The 24,545-nt window shown below is 40.2% G+C and overlaps 1 protein-coding gene across 2 annotated transcripts; it reads right to left on the bottom strand.

The window, feature by feature from the left end:
• Nucleotides 1-1,796: 1,796 nt before the first annotated feature.
• lhx3 (LIM homeobox 3) lies at nucleotides 1,797-11,586 on the bottom strand. 2 transcript variants are annotated; one of them, XM_041059165.1, is made up of 6 exons: nucleotides 11,489-11,586; nucleotides 6,041-6,212; nucleotides 5,688-5,890; nucleotides 3,693-3,844; nucleotides 2,391-2,562; nucleotides 1,797-2,230 (listed from the first exon to the last, which is right to left on the bottom strand). In XM_041059165.1, exons 1-6 carry the CDS (start codon nucleotides 11,556-11,558, stop codon nucleotides 1,797-1,799), a joined length of 1,203 nt encoding a protein of 400 aa, XP_040915099.1. In that variant the 5' UTR covers nucleotides 11,559-11,586. The 2 variants fall into 2 exon arrangements, with proteins under 2 accessions (XP_040915099.1, XP_040915098.1); XM_041059164.1 differs by lacking the exon at nucleotides 11,489-11,586 and adding an exon at nucleotides 8,630-8,726.
• Between the last annotated feature and the right edge of the window lie 12,959 nt (nucleotides 11,587-24,545).

The raw sequence follows: 24,545 nt of genomic DNA, 5'->3' as shown, positions 1-24,545 counted from the left end.
TTATTGGTTCTCCAAAATAAACAAATGTGATCTACATATTTAGGATGATTCTGTTGAAACTGAAATATGGAGTCAGTTAAGTGTCTTTAAAAACACTTCACAAATGGCTTAGAGGTTTTGAGAGGGCACATTCATAAATTTCCAGGGGAGGACACGTCAACAAATAAATAAATAAATAAATAAATAATGATAAAAGTTGCTAAAGAAAGCAGAAGGTTTAAAATGTGACAAAAATGATGTGAAGTACAACTGAAAACTTAAGTTTCTGTGTCATATTCAAGCCATGTGAGAAGCAAATACATAAACATGCAATTTCACCCACATGCACCCACATGCACGCACTCACACACACATTTACAGTTTAATCTATTTAATTGAACCTGACTTTGAATAACTAAACAAATGAGGAAATTCACAAGGGGCACTTGATCCCTTCTCAGCTAATGGATTGGAAATTCCTTTCCCATAGCGGCATTTGGGCAAACAAGACCCAGTAATCTCTGAATTGATGAGTTGACTCTCTGTCTGCATCAAATTTCTCCACTAAAGAGCTGTTGAACCCCTGATACAGTGTTGGTAGTTAGCCAGAGACTCAATTTGCAGACACAGGCAGAACCGAGGGCTTGCTCTGGTTTCACTATCAGCGCTGTGTTATGCTTTAGATATGCAAGATAAATGTACAGGAGAGATTCTTCATGTAAGATATAAGATAAAAGTGATGGGGTGACTCCACCTGGTTTGTTGGCTCATGATCTTGGCTTTAACAAGCATTTTCCAAATTGTCCAAATTACTTAACTAATATCTAAAACAATTATCATCATATACAGTCTAATCTGTGATCCTTCTAATTTCCTGTTTATTTTTAAGGACACTCATTACTTATTTTGTCTTACATGATGCACGGTGTTGTAGTTTGAACCAAAAAGGATCGAACTCCATCTCGATTTAGGTGACAAATTTATTAAAGTCCTGTCATTGGATCAGGAATCATCATCATTATCATTACCAGAAGGAATAAATAAGACATAAAACATTTTCCACATAAACAAACATATACATCAGACCCCGGGTGCTACAGCAGTTCCTCCTTGGGGCTGTTTTCAGTAGAACAAAACGAATGAGATACATCTGAGAACACACAAATGCATAGAAGTAATTGGACCCCTAGGTACCATTTTAGACAACATCTACATTTTTGCCTATGTCCCTGTTTAAGAATGTACAAAGTCCTCATGTCTGGGTTCTTATTCATGTCCAAGAAGGGGTTTGTATAAAAATAAAGTCTCCACAATGATAAACCATTATACAGTATATATATATTTATGTAGACATTTGGCAACAACCATACATTTAAAGACTCTGAACGCTGAACTGAATTCTGCACCTGAACACACTGTAGAAAACAGATAGCAGTGGGAGGAGATGAGAATAAGAGGGCGAGTCTGTGAAAATCCATATGATTGATTTCTAAACTTTCTCTGTCTGTGGTCTGTACATTGTTTTGAAAAAGCTTATAGTGGTATCTGAAAAAAACGGAAACATTTCTGACAGACTCCTTGAAGTGACGGACAACTGTTAGGCCAAGTGCTTCTAAGGAAGGGCATTTTTTTCTCCCTCCTTCCATCCATATCACTGATACTGGATGGACCTGTTCATCTGATAATGGTGAGATCCAAGCCAAAGGTAGAAGTCTAGTCCTTTACAAAGTCACTGTTCAGTTCCTAAAATCCAACTGAAGACACAGAAAGAAAAAAAAAAAAACAGAAAAAATGTCCAATGTCTTGTTGATGACCAATCAAAACTGCCCGTGGTCCACTTCATCTAACCAGGAGGCAGGACTGGCAGGAAAGTCTGGGTATCCTCCACTACTGCCTGTGGAGAGGTCCGAGCTGGGGCCGTTGGCTGCCCCCATGGAGACCCTCACGGCAGGGTTGATCCCAGGCCCGCTGCCCTGGGTCATGATAGAAAGGCCAGAGTCAGGGTAGACCAGGCTGGAGATGAGAGGCTGGTGTCTGGGTAGCGCCTGAATTGAGCCTGGCGACTGGGGAAGGCCGTAAGGGCTGTTGGAGCGGATATCGTGAAACTGGTCTTGAGAGGGCATGACACCGTGCTCCAGAGGGAAGGAGCCGTGGTTGTTGCCCCCTTGGCGACCCCCCATGGCTGGAGAGGACTCACTCAGGCTGCTGTAGATACCGTTAGTGTGGCCAAGCTCTGACATGGGTGGTTCATCTGTACAACAAGGACAAGAAGACGAAGGTGGTACTTGTAATTTTCCACAATGAACAAGATTAATTTTTTTGTATATTTCTTTAATGTCTGCCACCACATCATGCTTAACCCTGCTTGTCTTACTTTGCCTATTCTGTTCACTTTGTGTGGTGGACTCTACCTGTGAAAGACACCTCTGCATCACTGTCCATGCCCTCCTCCTGGATGCTGTCTTTGTCGGATTTGGAGCTTCCCCGTGACCGCTTCATGTTGCGGAAGTACTGTCCCCACCTCTGTCGACCGGCGTCTTTCTTCAGCCTTTTCTCTTTAGCTCGTCTGTTCTGAAACCAGACCTGGAGGGAAAAAATGCCAGATTTCTTGTTTGGTAATGGCTTTGGTGATTTACTAGAAACACCACCTTTGACTATTTACAACAAGGTCTAAAATCTCCATGAGAGAAATTAGGCCTGAGAATTAAATAAAATAAAAACAATTATTTTTGTTATGTTCAAACACTATAGCTTCAACTTATTCAATTCATTAGTTACCTTTTTACTCATCATATCACTCATACACAAGGCAAAGTCTGCTGCACATATTATGCTTTTGAGCATTAAAACAAAATTTATTTTCAAGGACTGTCTGGACACCACTTCACTCCTTGATGAATCCAAATGGAGGGGAGGTGGGGGACTAAAACAGTGACACTAAACAGTAATCCCGAGACCAGAGTCCCCTACACCAGATTTATCACGCATTTAATTAACTTCACGACAGCTACAAGTTGTCCTCACCCCAGGGAGCAGACAGGTTAGCATGCAACTGACTTGAATTATTCAAATTTTTCTATCTCCACATTTGGTATGATCTATACATTTTTTTGCTTGCACTTCAGAAAACACACAATACACATGCAGTGTATGGTTTTAAATGGAAATCTTGCTCCTTGTAAACGTTTGTGATATCCGAAATCCAAAATGAATGAAAGCCACATTTCTTATTAATTTTATCTTACACACACACAATTAATCCATTTCAGTTACAAGCACAAAAAGCAGTTTTACATTCTCTTTAATGATATTCCGCCCTAAGTGAACACCCCCCCCCTCACTTCACCCCTTCCCTCTCACTGAATAATGAGGAGCATTTTAGTGGCTTCCGTCTCTACTTTTGTCCTTGCAAATAAAACAATATATATGACCACCACCTAGCAACCAGCGTGGGGCTCCTCAGCAGTAGACAATATGCGAGGGGCCCTCTTAGCATTGTTAACGAGCTTGCACTTAAACCATGCTGACTTTCATGTGGACTTCATTTTACTCAATCCAGCCGTAAATTCCTCCCCAACACACACACACACACACACATACACACACACACTTGATCGTACAGTAGGCTTGTGCCAGTTCAGCCACAATTGTCCCTTGATAATGAAGTCAGGACACTAATGCAATAGCCCTTAATGGATAATAATATACTTTACCTGCACAACCCGCATATCCAGGCCTGTCTCTGATGATAGCTGCTCTCGAACATGGCGGGCAGGTTTGGGAGAGTTATTGTAAGCGTTCTTCAGCGTTTCCAGCTGTTTAGCAGTGATGGTTGTTCGTGGCCTTTTTGCAGTCGAGTCTGCTTCTGAAAAATAAACGGACAACACATAATGTAAGCCAATGCTGGGACGGAAGAAATTCTGTTAATATGTGGACCTCAAAGTCATTAATTTTTCTTTTTGAAAAGAAAAAATAAGTATACAGTAATAGTATAATAGTTTTTTTCACTTTTCTATTTTACTTCTGTGCACAGTGATTAAATTTACTGTTGTCTCTGATACGTAACACAAAAATGATTTATGATAACACAAATGTGAGTATAAAAAGAGAAAGCTTCCCATATAGTGAATGTATTCTGGGTCAGCAACATAAAAATCTTTGATAGAAACACATATCCATAGCAAATGATATAGCAGAAAAGTTTCCATAATATACACCTTTCTAATTTCACATAAATGGATAAACTCTCTTCTGCCTATAAACTAAAATCTGGCATCCTGTGCATAATTGCATCATGTCTGCACAACTGTTGGCCAGCACAGCAAAATACAAAAACCATCATCCAAATGGATGCTGCCCCAAGTAATTGCGCCCTCTCATTAGTAAAATAAACGTGTGTGTTTTTTGTGAAAACTTGCGTTAACTCGCTGCATAAATCAGCACTTGGTGTTGGGCAGTAAATTCAAACAAACAGATGGGGAGATAAAACTTGACCATGGCCAGTCTGTCCCTTGATGGAACTGAGCCTGCTGGGATTTTCTGTAAAGTTAATGTGGTGTTGGTGGACTGTTTCTATTAAACAAGGTATCTAATGAAAATGTTTTGGGCATTTGGCAAAAATCCTGAAAGCTGTTTCAAGACAACACACATTCATTCACATATTTAACTGCTGCAAATCAACCATCTAAAAACAATACGTATATATAAGCCCATAAATTGTGTATCTATGGCAGGAATGATAGTCCAGTTGTAAAAACCTATTTGAATGTTTACTATTTCCTGTCAAGGAACAAACAAATGACAAAATTTGATTATACTGAATGGAAGACAGTCCTTGAATCATACATTTTTGTTAATATTTGCTGATTATCTGTCTTTATTTTTTACAAACCGTAGAATAATTAAAATATTGTCCATATAAGAAATTATCTCTGATTTATGTTTTCTGTACTCTTTGATAAGTAAACCTATGGTTTGAAAAAAAAGTTATTTTTAGGCAAAGAGATACAACAATTAACAACCCAGAAACAAGCATTATTGCACTGTTGATTTTCAGATTTATTTGTACAGTGAATTAAATTCCATTATGCACCTGACTGGCAAATTCAAGGGCATGTTATTTTATTTAGTTCAATTTTTAATTTGAAAACATTAAGATATTCAGTTCTTTATAGCTGAACAGTTCCAGCACCTATAACGTGAATCAACATAATATATAATTCTCATGTTTTGAATAATAAGGGCCACTGCACATAAGGACACACACACAGAGACTGTTTGCATCCACGAGATAACCACGAGAGGTTCCATCTTCTCTTTCACATACACACACACTCTTCCTGTGTCTCTACACACACGATAAGAGTTATTGAAAACGGATTCCTTCGAGTGCAGAGTGCAAGTGTAAGCCTCTGGGCCTCCACTTTACGCAGTTTGCTATCGATTGGGTTGCGGGCAACGACGCAATTAGCACAGGTGGGTCAAAGTTTATGGGTGACCTCACTGTCACGTCAGACTCTCAGCTCAAATCAGGTGATTAAAAACAGGTCGACAAACAAAGCGTCATATAATGACACAATCACACAATTGTGTGATGAATAATGACACAATTTTTCTGCGCAAAAATAATACGCATGTTTTTTTTTTTTTTTTTTTTTTGGGGGGGGGGGGGGGGGTTTGTTTTTCAGGCCAGTAATAGTGCTGCTCACCTCTCTGTTTGGCGGTCTCGTAGTCCGCCTTACAGACCAGCCTGCTGTCCTCCATCAGATAGTACTCGTCACCTGTGGCCAGTTGCCTCTTGCACACGATACAGGCAAAGCAGTGCAGGTGGTAGACGAAGTCCTGCGCTCTCCTCACCACCTGTGTGGGCGGTATCCCCTGCTGACATGCTGCGCATTTGGTCCCGAATCTCCTTTTGGAAAAACAGAAAGTCGCCATCAGTGATTGTTTAAATGTCATTAGTCTAAATATACATCTAAGTATTTTTTAAATAAAATAAATTAATGTAAAAGATGTCTGAATATGTAAAATAACCCTGAGACGTTCACTGAAAGCCACTCACTTGAAGAAATCCTCTTTGCAGTAGACGCTGTCGCCCCTGCTGAAGCACTTGTCCGCCAGTTGAGCCTGGCAGTCGCTGCATTTTAGGCACTTGCTGTGCCAGTGGCGATCCAGCACTTTGAGGATAAAGCGGTCTACGATGTGTTGACTGCAGCCTGCACACACTGGGATTTCTGCAGGAGACAGTGGGGAACCACAACAACAGTTTGGTCAATTCAGTGTGCATGAGACCTGGAGGGAGAATTTGTCGAAGAAAGACAACTGGATCTGCTTCTTGTGCTTAACATGTGCACACTTAATATACTTAAAATCATCTTCTGTTTAATGGTTACACCTATTTAATTATGCAGGTCCCTCAGTAAGGAGACATCAGGCTGTGTAGCTGAAACAAAGATCAGCAGCGTGAATACACCTGTGCGTAATGATAGGGAATATTTCACTTCAGCTGAACATATCGTTTCTGCAATTTTGTCCACATTTTCCTTTTTTTTTTTTTTTTTTTTTTTTAAATAGTTTTGTATTTGGTGGTTGTGTGTGTGTTTTTTAATTACTATTTCTATTTTGATTTTGTAAAACAGTCGGTGGAATAATACACAGCTTTCACCTGGAGAGCAAATTAGATTGATTTGTATTTAATAACGTTATGTAAGTCATTTTCTACCTTCGCTATCACTACATCATCATCACTCTTTTTTTGTTTCATATATCCCAGATGTTATTAAAACACAATTATTTCTGTCTTAATGTATTTCAAAAATGTTATAGAATTTTGGTATTTTGAGATATTAATATTTGAATAAGTTTTTAACAATGAAAAATATTCCAGAGTGAAGGTTCAGTTTTGAGTAACATGCCTTTTGTTTTTTGTTTTTTGTTTTTTTAAATACAGGTGCAAAGGCAGCACTGCCTAGTTTTCTTTATGGCCCAATCACGAAATTTTTAATCCGTCTGCAAAGAAAAAAAAAAAACAAAAAAACAAAAACAAAACCCAAACATGCTTTGTTAGCCTTGTACAGTACCAGGCCATGGCTAAATGCCACTTTTCCAGATAAACGTATTTGCTTTGCACAGTGAAAAATAAATAAAAGAGAAACCGTTTTCCAGAGTTCCAGAAAAAAATGTTTAGGTTCAGTCACCTAATCCCCACAAATCTGGAACATATGGGTGTAAAATAAATAGATGATTTTGTATTTTTCTGGGGCAGTTGTCCTTGGAGTTTTACGAGCTTACAATCAGCCTCCGAGAAGAGTCTGATTGCAAGTCGGAGAGTCTCACTCCTTTAACGACTGCGTTTAACTTGAAACATTTAGGCTTTTATATCTTATTGATGAAAAGATAATTAAACATAACGTCCATTAAAAAATTTCACGAAGCAAATAACCAACATGTTATTCAGACATGATTTGAATGATGTGACATTCACACGTTGATTCTGCATAAATCCGACTGTGCAGAATGAAGTTTGCAGGATTCTTAAAGAAAAACAAACAAACAAAACAACCAAACAAACAACGAAACAAGCAAAGTAAAAATAAGGACAACAGAACTGCCACGTAAGACGCCATCAGGCCTCTTTATTATTAATTAAAAGAAGCTCAACCACTTCATATTCCATCCGTGCAAGGAATCGCATTCCTATTGTTCTGTTGTGGACAATTCATGAAACATTAACGAACCATTTCTTCTGGCATCACCTGCAAGCCCTGCACAAGTGCGGCGGGGCCCACGTCAAGACCAGGTGTATCCAGGTCATCATTAATTCAATGCTCTCTGTAAAACTAGAAAGCTGCGGCCTGTGGTCTCACGGTACAAACCAATAAGGTGTCCGAGCGATTTGCTCACTTTGTGAAGGCCCACATGGAATATTACGGTTAAAGATGCCTACAAATCCCAATCGAAATCTCTCAGACGTGAACTCAGTGTCCAGATGTGGAGTAGGTCACTCCAATATCCTCTTCGTAATTATTCAATAAGAGTAGCGCATTGGTAAACAAAAGGTGGAGGCATGATTATGCGAATCACAAACAGAGAACTGTTTAACGAAATTCATAGAAAAGATCTTTTTAATATGACCTACATGTGGTTGCTGCTATACTCTCCAACATGTGCAATGCACAGTGGATGTTAATAACAAAGGTTTATGTCAGAATCAAAGCCAGTTTTCTGATTTATCCTCCAAAACAATCCGCTAAATATCGAAACATATCGAAATTTGAACGGTCATTGGGAGAAAGCAGAGGTTTAAAAGCCTGGTGAATGAAAGTTGCACTGCCGAGATGTGGAGCAACGAAAAATGGCTCAATGCCCTGTGTCTCAGCTGCTGTAAGACTGATCCGCGTGACAGGACAATTTCCCAAAATTAACAGGACTGCACAGCTGTAGCATCCATACTCCAGATACCAGTCATGATAGCCTAAACACTCTTATCGAACATGGTAAGATTATCAGCAGACTGCAATTAGTGCAACAGCCGACACTTAAAGGCCCGTTTAAAGACTCCTAAGTCCAATGTGTGTGATCGCATCACTGCTATTTGTATTATAAACAGTGGAAAAGCGAATAAAGTGATTATATGTTGGCTTGCTCTTACCTTTCCGCAGCTCCTCACTGTGCGACAGCAAAGCAAGGAGCATCTCCGTGTTATTTGGTTCCTCTTTTGGAGAGTTGCGCTCACCATGTCCATCCATTGTACATGATTTACGCTCACATTCACGCAAAGCTGTCTTCCCTGTTATCTGTCCACGCTCATGCACCGGACATGTGTGTATGTCAAATTTTTGGGTAGACCGAGTACCCCCCCCCCCCCCACCCCTCTACAAAGCGAGCACAAGCGCGCGAATGTGCGGTGGAGTTTGCTTTTATGCTTCACCGTGTTGAAGCCTGTGCAGGATTACGCTGCGCCGTTTCCCGGGCGACAGGCGGATAGATTAACATCACCTACCGAGTACCTTACCCGGACGAAGAATGAGCAGGAGGTGGGGGGGGGGGGGGGGGGGGGGGGTGCGTTACATTATTGTTGCCCGTTACTTTTCAAAGAAGAAGAAGAAGAAGACATCGAGAAAAGATCGAGAGCTGTTTTGTTTCTTCATCTCAACTTTTAATTTGGAGACTTCAAATTATTCCAAATCCACTTTTCTCCAACTCTGAAATGACTTCACGCAGTGATAGTATATTTATATAGGCTGAGTGGTCCCAGCTTTACATTGAACCACATGATGGGAATTACTTTTTGGCTCATACATGAAAGGAAAAGAAAAAAAAACTATCCTGATTTTGTACGAGAGCTACACACAGTATGTTGCTTTTTCTGCATTGCTTTACCTGTAAGGACGTAAAGTTGTCTCGCGTTAGATGCACAACAAACCAGGTGCCTATAGGCAGAACATTGTCAGGCAGATGTTAATGATCCCCGTGTAGAAATTTAGACTGACGGGAACAACAAAAACCGGATCTGTGGCCTCAAAACATCCACAAAAACCTTGATGTTGTTGGTTTCATGTGTAAATCGACCAAAGTGGTTTCTCGCGAGGATTCACCATGGCAATTCGTTTTTAGTCAAGACTTCAGTACTGCCATGCGTAAAGGAAAGACTGGGCCCTGAGGAAACACTGCATTCCTGTTTAGACCCTTGCCTAATCAATTTGTTTACTGTGTTTATTTGAAAAATAAATTGGCCTTTCAGTTCTTTTTCTTATATAACTTCTCTATTTTACAAATAAGTACAGTTATTACAATTATTATTTCTCTTATTATTGTTGTTATTATCATTATTACTATCTGTAGAAGTATGAACAACAAAAATGCATTTTTGGATTGAATGTGTTTAATTTAATGTTTCTTTAGGCTTTGTATATTATCAGATTTTAAATAAGTGATTTTAAATATCTTATACACACGCACGCACGCCCCCCCCCCCCCCCCCCCCCCCCCCCCCCACACACACACACACACACAATCATGATCTCATGTGTGTTGAGTGCTCAAAGACAAGTGTTTATTTAGGGGAGAGATTGGCTGTTCAATAACATGTTGATCGGGCCAACACCCCAATGAATTTTATTGACACTGATCTTTGGCAGAAAAGAGCGCCTGGGGAAATCACGGGTAGTGCCACAGCCACCCGGGCCGCTGATGAATCTAAAATCAATGTCCTATTTGCCTGTATATCAGAAGTATATGAAAGGCGTTTTGGAGAAAGATGTGGGGTTCATGGGTGCCCCTCTTACTTTTCAGCTTTGTAATAATTTTTATGTCATATTGATCGCGTACTTTTGAGGGGGTGAGGGCGACAGTAATGCGACAACAAAGCGATAAAATGGCTATCAGAGTAATGGTCAGTCAGTCAGAGAAAGTCACAGGGGCGATCAAATAAATTCACGTTTTTCGCTTGGGTTTTTTTTTTATTTAAATTTGTAAATTTGATTAAAATAAACTTGGTGAACTAATTAAATTAAATATAATTATCCTTTACCTCTCACACACCATTTATTTAAAATAAAATAAAATGAAAATGCAGTTTTGTATTAAGTGACCTCAGCCTGAGACACAATGAACGCCGTTATACCAGAATAACGCAAAACCTTATTCCAGTCACAGGACAAACGAACAAATTAAACATGCAGGTTCCCCTCCTTTGGACGCCACTAAATATTTATACAACTCAATAATATGGCTGTTAATGGAAAGCTCAGAATGGGACCATTATTTCAGACTCCATTACCACCTTTACTAGCAACCTCAGGTGTCCCACCTGTCGGGGCAGGAATGTGACACCTGTTGAGCACTCTGTGTGGCTGTGGACTGCTCCGAGGCTGCTGGCAGTCTGTCGTCCAGCCGCAGGGAGGCTGCTGTCGCCACAGCGGGTCCGGTGCTCTTTCCCCCTCTCTCTCTCTCTCTTTCTCCACATCCGCTCCCCGCACCCTGCGCTCCCGTGACAACCGCAGGCGGCGGTGTGAAATGACAGCACGCGCATAACATCTGTTCGTGCGGCTCACCAACAATGAAGGCTCATTACGGATTCATAACGTCTCCCACACGCAGCGCAAATGAAGCGCCCCTAAACATGGGTTAAATAATAAAGGGTTTTCTGCAACTTTCAAATCTCTCTCTCTCTCTCTCTCTGTGTGTGTGGGTGTGTGTGTAACTTATCAAACACAACATCATATGTTAAAGCCAGTTTCAGACGTGTGGTTGCTATTTTCAGAATAAAATACTAAAAACTTAACAACTTTACAAGGTCTATCTCATGCTTGTCAGAGTTCACTCAGCAAAACAGGAACCACCTCCCGTCCTGCTGTGCTGATTTGCTGTATTAGCCTCTATTTCACGCCTAATTGCGGCCCATTCACGGACCCCAGGACTTGACTTGAGAAAGCTTTGTTTTTAACAGACGCTGCTGCCCAAACCCAAATGATAAAACACAGCAGAATCAGTGAAACTGGTTTCTTACCTTGGCCTGAACTGTACCGAGAGAAATTTCCGGTGTTCTGACAACTTGACCCCGGGTGTTCAAGCAACATTCTGGAGATGTTCCGATGTTCCAGTGGAGGTAAAACAGTGCCAAAAGACGCACGTCTGTGATTTAAAAATATTTAAAAAAAAAAAGAAAAGAAAAAAAAAAAAAGCCTAACAAGCTACTGAGTTTGGACGATATTTTCAAACCCGCAGTTTCCCGGCGATTTATCCTCTCAATAGCGAGTTGAGCTCTGTTCGATGGCAGCTTGTTTTCTGAAAAACGTAAAAAAGCACCTTCGTCGACCTTTCCCCTTTCGTCAACCACCGAGAACGGAAACTTTGAATATTCATCAAGTTGCTCTTTGATTCCGCGCTGATAAGCTCGAGATGAGGTGGAGACGAGGGGCGGGTGGCAGTGGAAAAGTGTCTGACCATTAGCGGCGTCACCTGACCTGACTGAGAGCCCGGCAGCCTTTGCTTCAGCTAAAAGTAACCGGCGGTCAGCGCTGCCTCTGTCCAGGGTGCTGAAAGTGGGGGGAGTTTTCTCTAAACGGGCTGGAGGCGTGTGTGCTGCTGCTCCTATATCCCCTGTGGCTATCTTTAAGCGCGCTCACACACACACACACACACACACACACACACTTGCCCTCCCCTCTTTCTCCTTATCTGTGTTGTGGTGCACGTGTCTGTCTTTCAAGGCGCACAATGGGGCAATTGGACATCGCTCGGGACGTTGTTGTCATGCGTTTCCATCTCTGCGTCTCTCTTTTGTTTGGATAAAGATAGGCAGCATCGCATTAATGATACAAGTGGATGGAGCGTGCGTGCCGTTACTTTAGCTCATGTGGTTTTACGGTTAGGCTAGACTGAAAAAAAAAAAAAAAAAAAAAAAAAAAAAAGGTAGGCCACGTTAACACCCTTACTGTTGAGATGAGTTTAATGACATGTATTAGTTTGAAATTTTGTTTAAGTGAAACCATGTTACTCTGAACAGAAAATAAAAAGGTAGACAATCATTATTAGTTGTAAACAGAAAAAAAGCCGTTTTAATCACAAATTGCCCAGAGTTAAAATGTAGCTCACTGGTAACCTTTTCTTCTTTTTCTTCTTCTTCTTTTTTGGTCTGAATTTTTTCCGGGGAAATTTCAGTTCAGCGCTCTCTTGCGCAGAGCTGGACGGCTGTTTGGCTGAGTGCCATTCCCCATGCCTTTGACACAGTGCCAATTACCACCACAATGCACGAAACTACTCTGACGTAGTCCTACAGCTTTGATTCAATTTTACTCGCCCAGCACGCCAGCCCACAAGTGGTGTAAGCCAATTAGACCTATGCTGTTCATTAGTCCACTCAGGGCAATTAGCTTCCCAAACTTGGGAAGAAATCCACCATCTTTTTTCTTTTCTCATCATGCCCCTACGACGTGACACCCTCACTCTCTACATCCGGCAATTTCACTACACATTCACATGATGTCAAAGTTTAAAAAAAAAACAAAAACAATATCCAGTGGAGGGTTGTTTACATGGCCGAGAAGCAAGTTTTTGTGTTTTTGTGGCCAGTAATCTCTGGTCAACAAGCCAGTGTGGATCTTTATTCAGATTAAGGGAGAACTGCTGGTAAATCTGGAAGGAGCCCTACACAGTAACTGGCATCCTAAAGCCAATGCAGCATCAAAAGAGCTTAGGACCATAAGCTCAACAACAGGACGGCTTTCCTATTCCTTTCATCCACTGTCAGAAGAGTGTCTTTGTGGACTGTCTTCTCTGTAACACTGTGCATGGTGCAAGATGAATTACTAATCTGATGATGATGTATTTATTATTTCAATACTATAGTCACAATATTATGTTACTTTATGTTTAAAGAGCAAAAATCAGAAATAGCTTGAAAGATGATGCTGTTACCACCACTCTTCTGTAGCCACTTTTTTCTCCTATAAACATCTTATTTTCCTCTGCTCTCATGCATGAATATTATGATGAGCCAACCCCTAAAACATGCCAAGGCTTTTATCCTGTTTTGTTTGTCCTCTGTGAAACGTAGAGCATCATCACAGAAAATTGGGGAAGTGTTAATACACCTGGGTCCTACTTGAGAAAGCAGCTGCAATCAGCCATTAATGGTCCTCCATAAAGACTCAGCCTGTTGCACCTATTACAACTTGATTTTTGACCTTGAATATGAGCAGGTTCAACAGGCTCACAAGTGCTCTGGATAAGGGTTACTTCAAAAGAACAAATGGTATGCTGCGTATAAAACCTCTGTTTTCCTTCGAGTGGGGGCACTTACCTGAAAAGAGAATGGAAATCAGAATTCAGAATTCAAATCTTTACTCAGATCTGTTGTGTTTCATGAATAATATGGAATGCCCTTAGCCTTTGTACTGGATGGAAGAAAAAGCACCAGAATTAGTATTTTAAAAAATGCTTATAAAACTAAATGGTCTATTTTTTTTTTTTTTTTTTTTTTTTGGCTGGTAACACAACATGTTTAGACAAAGTCTTTAGCCATATTTTGTTACTGAGTTTGTTTAGTCAGTAATTTGCAAAGTAATGGATACATTAATAAAATTTAAAAAAAAGTCCAGCATTTCAAATGCAGCATTTAGCTAAATCAGCAAAAACATGCACAGTTTTCTAAAAGTCATTAACAGTTTTCTAAAAAATCATTAACAGCAATAACTTAATGACAAGAACTTGCTGAATGAAACATTTTGGAAATATGCTCCTTTAGTCTACCACTGCCCCATCTCTCAAGGGGGATTTCTCAGATTTGATCATATATATTTTTTTATATTCAGTCTGACTGTCTCTCAGTGTGTTGGCTTTCATGCATGTTTTTACAATCACATACTGGAGCACATGGTCTCACTTGTCTTGTTTGTATGTGCCATTTTACATGCTTCTGTATGCCCACAAGTGGTTCTATGTCCTGCTTATGCACAGCTGAGCTGGATGACCGAGTCTTACTGCGGGGGGTCCATGTGCGGCCATGCCACCCCTCTGACACCAGGTTGCCATTGTGCTCCTGTCATGATCAATCATGTCCTCCAAAGACTGGCCATGTCCAGGAGGGAGGGGACCAATCACACGCCTCATTACCCAGGCTTGGTTACTCCTAAGCGTAGTAGTCCCAGGACACCTCAGCCTGTTGCTGTCTGGGGGGAGAGGAAGAGAGTAAATGTGTGTGAAAGAGAGAGAGAGAGCGAGGGGGGAATAGGTAACATGTAAGGTGTCAAAGATAACAGGGGAAGGATGTCTGAATCTGAAAAAGAAGCGTTGACAATAAATGTGCAAAACAACAAGAGGACAAAGGAAAAGTTATTTAGATGCTCCTCAGTTATGTCAGAGTCAACCTTCTGAAAGTTCAGCTGGACAACATTCTTGATCCAAGCACATTTATGGATATTGCAAACAAACACAATCCATTTACTGTAGATAAAGGTCCACCCTCCGCGTCCCCTAAGCAACCAGCCTCTAGTTTTCAACCATAGCGAGCAGCTCTCATTGTTTTGAAATGGCTCCATCTGGCAAGGTTTCACTGACCAGGCCAGCCGTGGCTCGCTCCCTCAGCAGCTGGCTAAACTGCCCAACCGCTTTTCCGCTTGGCCCTCGGAGTAACCGACACTCTCTGGTGGCTTTGCCCCTCAAAAAAAAAAAACAAAAAACACACACACACACACGGGGGTAACTGTCTCCCGGCCTGCCAGTCTAGGGGTCAACTGGCTTGAGCTGAAGAAGGGGAGGGATGTGTACTGGAGGGGTGGTGTGGGGTAGAATGGGTAGCACCATTTAGCCCTTTGTTATTCACCCCAGTAGAAAACTGTAGAAATGGGTCAAAAGTGTTTCATGTGTACTGTAAGATATATATAATATATATGATCTTTTGATATTTAAAGAAAAAGACAAAATGAACAAATGCTCCCAACTCATTCAAAGTCAGTGAGATTCAAACTCAGTTCTGCTTTTAGATCAGATACAATTCATCACACTTCTTATCAATTATGGGCTTAACTCAACAGCTGGCCCTTAAGAGTTGAATGCAGGTTTCATTATTTGTGCATGAGGGTCTACTCTGGGCTAAAAAGGCTACCACCTCTGCCCAGCATCAGCCCCTTTGAATATTGATATGCTAATGATGAACAACACAGGGAACAAAGCCTGACTGCTACCACTGGAAACCAGCACAATGGCTCTTCAGTCAGGCCTTGACACTTTTACTACCCAACATGTGTCCCTAGTTTCATGCTCAGACAATGAGGGCCAACAACTGTCCATCCATTTATATGGGGGATGCTGTTAGTCAGCTCCAACGCTCTGTCTGCAGACCCGACTGGTTATGTTTTACCCGGTGGTGTGTTTTACCCGTCTTTGTCCAGGGTGGGAAATATCAGCTTTTTAGAGCAACGATAAGCCACCCCAGAAGCAGACATAATGCCTGGGAGGTCAGAGTTCAAACCTTTCAGGCAGAGCTTGCCATTACAGATGTTAGCCCATTGTGGAGTCTATCTGGTTTGAGGGTGGTTTGTATTGGTAGAAAAGCAAACTATACAATTAGGGAATTCTAAAGTGCTTACTGGTGATTAGAGCTTTACATCTATGGTTTTGGTTTGAAACTTATGTAAACCTAATCAGCTTTGGAAGCCATGACAGGATATTTTTATTCTGTTCCATAAATGACACATTTTGATGACAAAGAGGCAGACAGGCAACAATTCTCAAGCAACTAAGAATCATCCAAAGAGGAGAAAAACTCAGAAAGAAAAACTCAGGAGACAAAACCAGGAGGTGAACACAGGCAGGAGCCAGGGTGCAAACAGGAGATCAGGTACAAACATGACCACAGGGACAGCAACAGCAGGAACAAGCATGGGCACCAACACAGACAAAAGGGAGACTCAAGCGAGCAACAAGACTTATATACACTGGGGTTAAATTGGCAACAGGTGATTCACATTAAGGCGGGGCAAACAATCAACCAGGTGGGAAACAAGACAATGACTGGAAGTGAACTAGGAACAGACACACAAAGGCCAGGACTACAAAATAAAACAGTAAATGCTGAAACCAAAACTCAAGAAACCAAAACCTGAGTAACATGACTTTCTACATAAAGAACAGGAAATACTGAACAACCAGGAAGCCAAACATAAAGAGAATAAAGAACAACCAAGAACCCAAACATAAAGAGAATAAAGAGGATTTCAAACCCAAACATAATAAAGAGGATTTCAAACTAAAACAGGAAACACAGAACATACTTAATTATGTAGTTTCACACACCCACCCAGCTGTGTATAGGTAGATGATTTTTTGTGTCCATCTGTGATTTTCTCCTTTTTTTTCCTGGGGGGGGTGATTGTGATTTTTCATAATGGGTATTTTATAGTTGAATTCAATCAGACTCCACCGGGCCCAGTATATACATTTGATTATACTCAACAATCCAACAAATAAGTACATAAAAGGCAATTGGGTATTCATCCATAACATTCAGTGTTTTCAATCCAGACTTTTATTTCTGTTCAGTGCGAAGACTGAGAAGTGCAATACTGTCAATACACTTTAAATGTGCATGTAGATACATATAAAAAAAACTGCTGTAATGACAAAAAAAAAGAACGTATTCAGTTGAATGAGACACCCAGGCTCAATGTAATATTGTGTTTGGATTTTTTAAGGAGGTCATGTGTGGTCGTGGGTGCTTATAATTGAACTTCAGTTCAAATCTCTGTTCTGCCCCTCTCTCTCTGTCTCTCTCTCTCTAATGAAACCACCCACACACAGAGTCAGCTAGGCCCCCCAGTGTGGACCAAAACAATGAGATGAGCAGAGGAGTTATGGTTCCTTCTCTGTAGCATGAAACACAACAAACTACAATTGTGGTCCCTTTAATTTTGACCAAAATCCAAACCACTCTCTTACATCTGCCCAGCACCCATTTCCCTTACGTTTCCTCTTTTGCCATCACTACATGGAAAGTTGAGAAAGAGACACTGATTAGCGACTATACATGGCAACAGTGACCTCAAATGATGGATGTAATCATTCTGCTGCAAAATGAATGTATTTATTATTAGTAATTTATTTGCTGATTAATCATACTCCATGTCAGAGCATACCAGACAACCAGCCTGCCATTAGTATCATGGGGGTCAGCTGTTTAAAAGCTAGCATTTATCATTGTGTCGCTATTAGATGTCATTATTGCAGAGCCGGCTGGGATTCTGTAAATTATTCATTGAGAACATTGTACAAATCCCACATCCCAGGATGACACGCCAGCAGTTTTTCTATTTCTTTAATTTTGCAGGAACATTGTTGTAAATATGCATCTCCATGACTTTTAAGAAGTTGAGCAGCTGATGTACTTTTTCCTCGGTCGCTCCATCACTTTTGTTTGTTTTCTGTTCTTTGTGAGATGACCATGGGTGCATCGGGAGTCAGTTCTGAATTGTCTTAGACCAACAAGCTTATAACTGAAGATGGATGTTTGTGTACCCGTGGGTGGTGGTGGACATGTGTTTTTTTTTTTTTTCTGCCTTTCTTTTCCACTGAAGGGAGGAGTGTGTGTGGTGGTGGTGGGGTGGGGGGGGGGGGGGTCTAAACATTCCGGATAAGAGGCGGCCCGGCACACGCCTGCCTGATGGCCTGATGGTTGGTAATCCCACAGTCTCAGACTCATGACCCACTTTCTTGGAGGAGCGTGATGGAGCAGCAGCCTCTTACCCAGGAGGAGCCTCCAGACGCAGTGTGGAGGGGCGGAGAAACGACCCACCCCCCCACTCTGCCAAGACAAAGGAAAAGACAGACTCTAATGAAGACTCCTGAAAGCCAAATAAGAGGTTCAGGGACATTAATACCTAAACCTGATGCTCTTATCATTCTATCTAATAAATAATTCAGAGGATGTGCCATTTTTTTTTCACAGCGCAAAATTCCTGTTTATTGGAGGTTTAATATATTCTTGATTTCACCTGGTGTTGTGCTTTAGATTCTTTATGGATATTACAATATTTCAGCAAACCTTGGACTTGGGAAAATTTTATGCAGATGATATTTGGTTTTATTAGAGGATTGAAAATTGAGGCAGTCAGTGGAACATTGGCAAATATATCCACTGTGTAAGCTCAGCCCTCATGTCAGATAGACCATGATTCTTCTTGGGATGCTTCTTAACAATAGAGGCTCTTGTGCCAATGTAATGCAAAGACTGCTCTTTGCTACATCAGGAAACTGTCAGATCAGTAATACTGAGCAAAGATCAGAGCCATTTCCTAATTAAACTACTGAATTTAGAAGAGATCATCCACTAATACAAAGGAAATGAAAAGAACAGCTTCTCCATTATTGTCTTATCCCTTGAAAACATAATGACCGACATCGTGGCACGAGCCACATGCATATAGGTCAACAAAAGCTGCATTGGTGTATAAGATCATATCATCACCATACATCTTATTTTTTTTTTATTAACCACCACCTGCCCCTCCTCTTCCTTTTTTTGTTGTTGAAAACATCTACCCACGCACACCACAATACACGCCGCTCTTACTTCTCTCTTTATCTTAATCCCCGGGAGACTTTAAGTGTCTGGCATCAGGGGCAAAATCCCAAACTGGTGAGGAGCGTGTTTGGAGTCCTAATCCCCTTACCCATGGACTCGAGTTGCCCTCAATTCACCTCTCTCAAAGTAGGCCAAGAACAAGGAGGCACAACACAGAGGCAAGAGGCTTCACGAGGCTCGGCATTATCAAGCTGCCAGACAGACAGACACCATGAAACACACACTGGCGCACACGCATACACACAGACGGACACATGGACAGATGATGTATAAGCTGATATATACGGTACGGCATAGACAAACACGCGTCAAGCTGACAAACAGACACACTCAGATGCTAACCTGAAAATCACACACACACTTGCTTCCATGGTTTCACACACATAGACACACACACACACACACACATTCACACACTGCAGTACTTGTTTTTGGTCATTTTTATAGTTCTTCGGCTGTCTACTTTTAATTTTTGACATGGCTACTGGCAGGAAAATGGATAAGCTCCACTGATAACAGGGCAGTATCTCCCATTAAGCCGCTGTAAACTCAAAGAAAGTTATTATCCAATCAGGAGAAACAGAGAATAGTATTCTCAGTGTCTCTTGATTGGATAATAACTTTCTTTGAGTGTGCAGCGGCTTAATGGGGGATAACACCCTGTTCTCAGTATGGCCGGAGGGGCTGAGTATTAGCTATGAGAACACAAATCAATAATTTTAGAAATCTCCTCCCCATATGCAGTTCAGCAACTTGCCAGCTTGCCCAGATGAGCAGTAACACACTGTAGGCTGCCTTTATAATTTCCTCAAAATTTATTTGAACTACAACTCAACCCTACTGCAGAAGGACTCATGAAATGCCAACTTTAAGAAGCTTGGTGAAGGTGAAGAGCATTGCAGCACTGTTAGCATGATGACAGGTATAACTACAGGTATGTCTCCCTTGGACAGTATTGATGAAGTAATTCTTGATGTAAACGTGCACTGTGGTGACAAAAATTCACACCCAAAAGCAGTTCCTCCTTTGAAAGGACTGCAGCTGAAGTCAAGTGGACAGGAATGGTGACAACTCTCAGAACATGTTAGACATTCCTAGATTCTTTATGACTCAATCAATTATCAGTCAGACATAAATACGTGCATATGGTACCTTTATGCTTATCCTTCATACCTATGTGTAACAGTTGTCCATCTGGAGTGAACTCTTGCCTGAGAGGACTAAACAATACTGCCACCCCTTGGTTGTCAGGAGAAAATCTACCCATGCATGTTGAGGATACGATTTCGAAAAATATACTAACATGATGTTTACATACCCATGTATCATACAACAATGTATATGTAACTTAAAGTAAAATTTACAAAAAAAAGATATTTGAATTGTGTATGTCATCTTTCAACTTTAATCCAATCTGTATTTCCTGTAATTTATGCACACAGTCAATTTGAAGCTCATTGCAAAGATACAGCTGATAGCTGAATAATTTGCTCTAAATGACAGTCTGAACATGTTTGCATAACATCATGCGAAAAAGAGGCAAACTATGCTTCTGTACTAAGGGGATTGTCGGAGGCCAGGGCATTGTCTTGGGGATTGCTGCAAGATAACAGGCATTCAAAGAGGTTTAAGGATATGGCTGAGACACATCAGCTCTCATTGGACTCTCAGATTTAAAGGCTCATCCATTGCTGTTCCCCTTCCCTCCCTCCCTCCCTTCATCTTCTCTCGCAGCTCCTACGCTGAGTTCTGGAGAAGATTAGGTCTGATTTTTCCATTACGCAAATTGTTTTCTCCTTCCCAGCCCCCTGTCATCACTTAGTTTTGTTGAGAGATTGCTTTATCATTAGAACCAAACAGTAGAGAAAATAGGCAGGTTTTGATGTAGTGTAATACAGTGAGCTACACAGGCCTGTTGTCCTGCTTTGAGAAATTAGAAAGCCCAGATGTTTGAAAGGCAACTGTACTTCGAAGAGAAAAAAAACACTGTAAGAGAGAAGACACTATTGTCATGGTTTCATCCAGTGTTCTCCAGTTAATCAGTTCGTGAACATCGATTGCATATCTGGATGTTTTGATAACAAAGATGAAGCATAAGCTCCAACCATTTTTAAATCTATTTTTCAAAGTAAAAGTGATATGGTATCAATGATGTCACTGCCTGCCAAAAATTATGAATTTACATCGTGATTGGATTGATAATGTCCTATATTTTGAAATGACACAGTACAGTGTGTCAACAATGAACACTCCCTTAGGTGCCATGGCTTCTCTGTAGTCATATATTGCTGTTACATATTCAAATAAAATATTAAATATCAGCTACTACTCTCCAAATTCACTGGAAGTTTACAGTGTAGGTAAATGGTTTTGAACATCTGGAATGCAAAAAATAAAACAATAATTAAAGAAAAATCTGAAAATCACTACAAAGTGACAAAGTTTATATGCACATCTTTAGAAAAATGTAAATCTCACTGATTAAATCAGCGAGGGCACAGATTGACGGTAATCTTCAGACTGCCTCACATGGGAGGTCAAGTGTTTTAAACAGGCTTAGTGTATGTATATACCATATGATAAGCACAAGCTTTGCATATTTAGCAATCTGTACATTTTGAGGGTCCTACTTTACACCTACTCTAAGTGTAATACAATTAATTACATGCTGTCGGTGTGTACCTTTAAAATAATCTATACATTGCACTTGGATACTGGTTTGGAGGGGAAGAGACACATTATGTAGGTATTGTTTTAACAGTATGTAGCCATAAATGTCATACCGCTTGTTTACAGTCGGCTTTCATCTTTTATCTCTTTCTGTTTAACCCTGCTTTTAATCAGTGTCTGTATGAACCTCGTGTCTGTTTATCTTACAGTATTTATAAAAGTGGGGGACTTTCTCATATTTAGTTTCAGCACCAGTGTGCAATACATTTGCTAGTTGTGTTTTAAAGAAAATGCAAATTCCTGTTCTAATTTGTCCACATCCACTGATCTTCTGTGTTTGTGACCGACATAGAGTGATACTGTTAATAGTCTCATTTGTCCCCGACATATGGGACTCAGCATCCATCCTTATTAAGCCTGTGTAGCTTTTCTATTGTTGTTTGTGCTGTGCCTCAGTTGCTTTTCTTGATGTGGGAGATCTTCTGCAAGTGATATGCTAACCCATGCTTTGACCTTCGGTTCACTTCTGAGAACAAAGGTCTTCTATTTCTTTGAGGAAAAAAAAAACAAAAAACTTTTTTCTTGTGTAACAGTGCAACAGAAAACACACATGTGAAAGCATGAACACCCATGTGATGATGATGATACACACAGAGTTTGTGCAACTTAGGAATGTCTCCTTGCCCTTTCCTTATACCTTTAAAATGAGGAACTGGAGCTTCTTGTTTGTTTCAGCCCACCAGTAAGACGCAGCTGAAGCACACCAGATTGCTGGAAGTTTCCACCTACGTGTCTGGTATCATTATCCTAAGGCCACACAAATATATACTGTGGATCTGAGGAACAAAATTCAGACTCCAAGGCACAAATATTTTCAGAAAGGATTTACTTACAGATTTCTGTTCTAAGTGGATAAAGTCATGCAAAGCAAACTTAAAATGATCCCATTACTGTGGAAGCAGAATCCTGATGTTTTTCCAACTACATGTTCCCTGTAGACACACTTTTGTGGCCAGTAATATAAAACTTGTAAACAGGCATGGCACATTTTCCCCTAATTGTTACACCTGTGTCTTGTAAAGTCTAACTCTAATATCCTTTTTCATCGGCAGGGAAATAAAACCTGGCAGCTACAGAAGTTTTCTGGTGGTCGTTTTCTTTGGATCAAATACTTGTGGCCACCGTGATTCAAAGTCAGTGACAAACTTAATCCCTCATGTATTTTGCTGTTATGAACAGCAATGGAACGGTACAACCTACCTAATATATGAAAGCAGATGGTTTTGTTTTTGTAAAATGGACTGGCTCATAAAAGAGAAACAAATTTGAGTTGCTCTGTTTAAGTCTGAAATCAGCTTACCTCAATCTCATTTTGCTTTTGTTTCCCCTTGTTGCCCGTAATGAACTGTTGCTCTTGTTGCCTTTACAGATGATCCAACTGATATGCAGCTAAAGGATTAAGGCAAAAACACAACAAAATATAAAACAAGGTTTTTCTGTGAGAGGAAAAAAAAACAGCATACAGAATTTAGGAGTATAAAGTAGCTGCCTGGCAGGGCTTATTATTCTGAGTGTACAAATGGCATTTCATTAAAATGAGTGGTTCCCAGTGCTATGATACAATAGCAGACAAATACAATACAAACATATTCAGAAAATTAGTGGCCGGTCCTTTGACTATAGCAATATATTTCTTATCATCATTAGTTAGTTAATTTAGTCAATATATATATACATACAAAATTAAACTGACTGTAAATATCATAGCATCAATATATAGTAAATAAAACAGATGAAGGATAATAGCAAAGTAACAGTAGTGGGACAGAAAGTACATGAAGAATTTTTGGTTTCAAAAGAATACCAGCTGTTTTCTTTCACAATTTTTTTTGATTTATAAAATTCACAGAAGACCTACAGTCACTGCCAGGCAATGATCCTTTAAGCATATCAGACATATTTAATATTTATTCTGTCTTTATTAAGAAACACTTCATTTCCTGTTGTGGTGGATGAAGGGGGTTGGAACTGTGTGGATGTGTAGCTTTGTACATATCCACACAGAGGATCTCACTATACACTGTCATGTCCCTGTCAGCATAGTAATGCGCTGGAAGAGGAGCATTAAGGAGCACTGAAAAGCCATAAAACCCGATACTCTGCAAACCAAAACAACATGATTGTCAACATCTCAGCACAACAGCTTGGAGCATAACTGTACAGCTATGTGTGTATGTGATATTGTACATAATTTTCATGTTACTGACTGACCTGTTCACACATACAAACTCAATTACAGACAAAATTTACCATGGGAAAAAATAACTAATAATAATGTATATAAAATACTAAAATAAGTCCAGTCTTAAGAATTCAAGAGAGAATAAAATACACAATAGCAATGGAATTTAATAATACAAAACACAATGAAAATAAATCATCAGAAGTGAACAACTAAAAGCCAAAGATCATTAAAGATTAAAGAATGTAAAAGAGGCATACTACTGTATAGGCATAATGCCTTCAGGCAGATTAGACCACACTTATAAGCAGCCTAAAAGAATTCAGTCATTTCGGACCGGGAATCTTTTGATGCTCATGTAGACTAAACGTCAAACAAACAAGCTTAATTTAATGCTCTTATATGTTATTTAAAATGCCTTTTATAGATAACATAATAACAACATAATAACAAACATAATAGGAATTGTAAAGGTAGTATTTTATTGTTTGGCGGTCATATTGTTGTGTCAGAAACACAAGGGACTACAAAAACAGATCTAGTTCCTTTAGCCTTGTCATTCACTAGTACATT

The sequence above is a fragment of the Toxotes jaculatrix genome, chromosome 16, assembly GCF_017976425.1.
Source record: "Toxotes jaculatrix isolate fToxJac2 chromosome 16, fToxJac2.pri, whole genome shotgun sequence".
Lineage (NCBI taxonomy): Eukaryota > Metazoa > Chordata > Actinopteri > Toxotidae > Toxotes > Toxotes jaculatrix.
The sequence above is the reverse complement of the archived record's forward strand: the minus strand, read 5'-3'. Positions and strand labels throughout refer to the sequence as shown.

What these genes read in the sequence shown, in the direction of transcription:
- lhx3 (XM_041059164.1), bottom strand. Translation starts at nt 8,726, where the DNA reads ATGGATGGACATGGTGAGCGCAACTCTCCAAAAGAGGAACCAAATAAC. An exon ending in CAGTGAGGAGCTGCGGAAAG is followed by an intron (nt 6,213 to 8,629) that starts GTAAGAGCAAGC and finishes TGTCTCCTGCAG; the next exon opens with AAATCCCAGTGTGTGCAGGC. An exon ending in TGGATATGCGGGTTGTGCAG is followed by an intron (nt 2,563 to 3,692) that starts GTAAAGTATATT and finishes TTTTCCCTCCAG; the next exon opens with GTCTGGTTTCAGAACAGACG.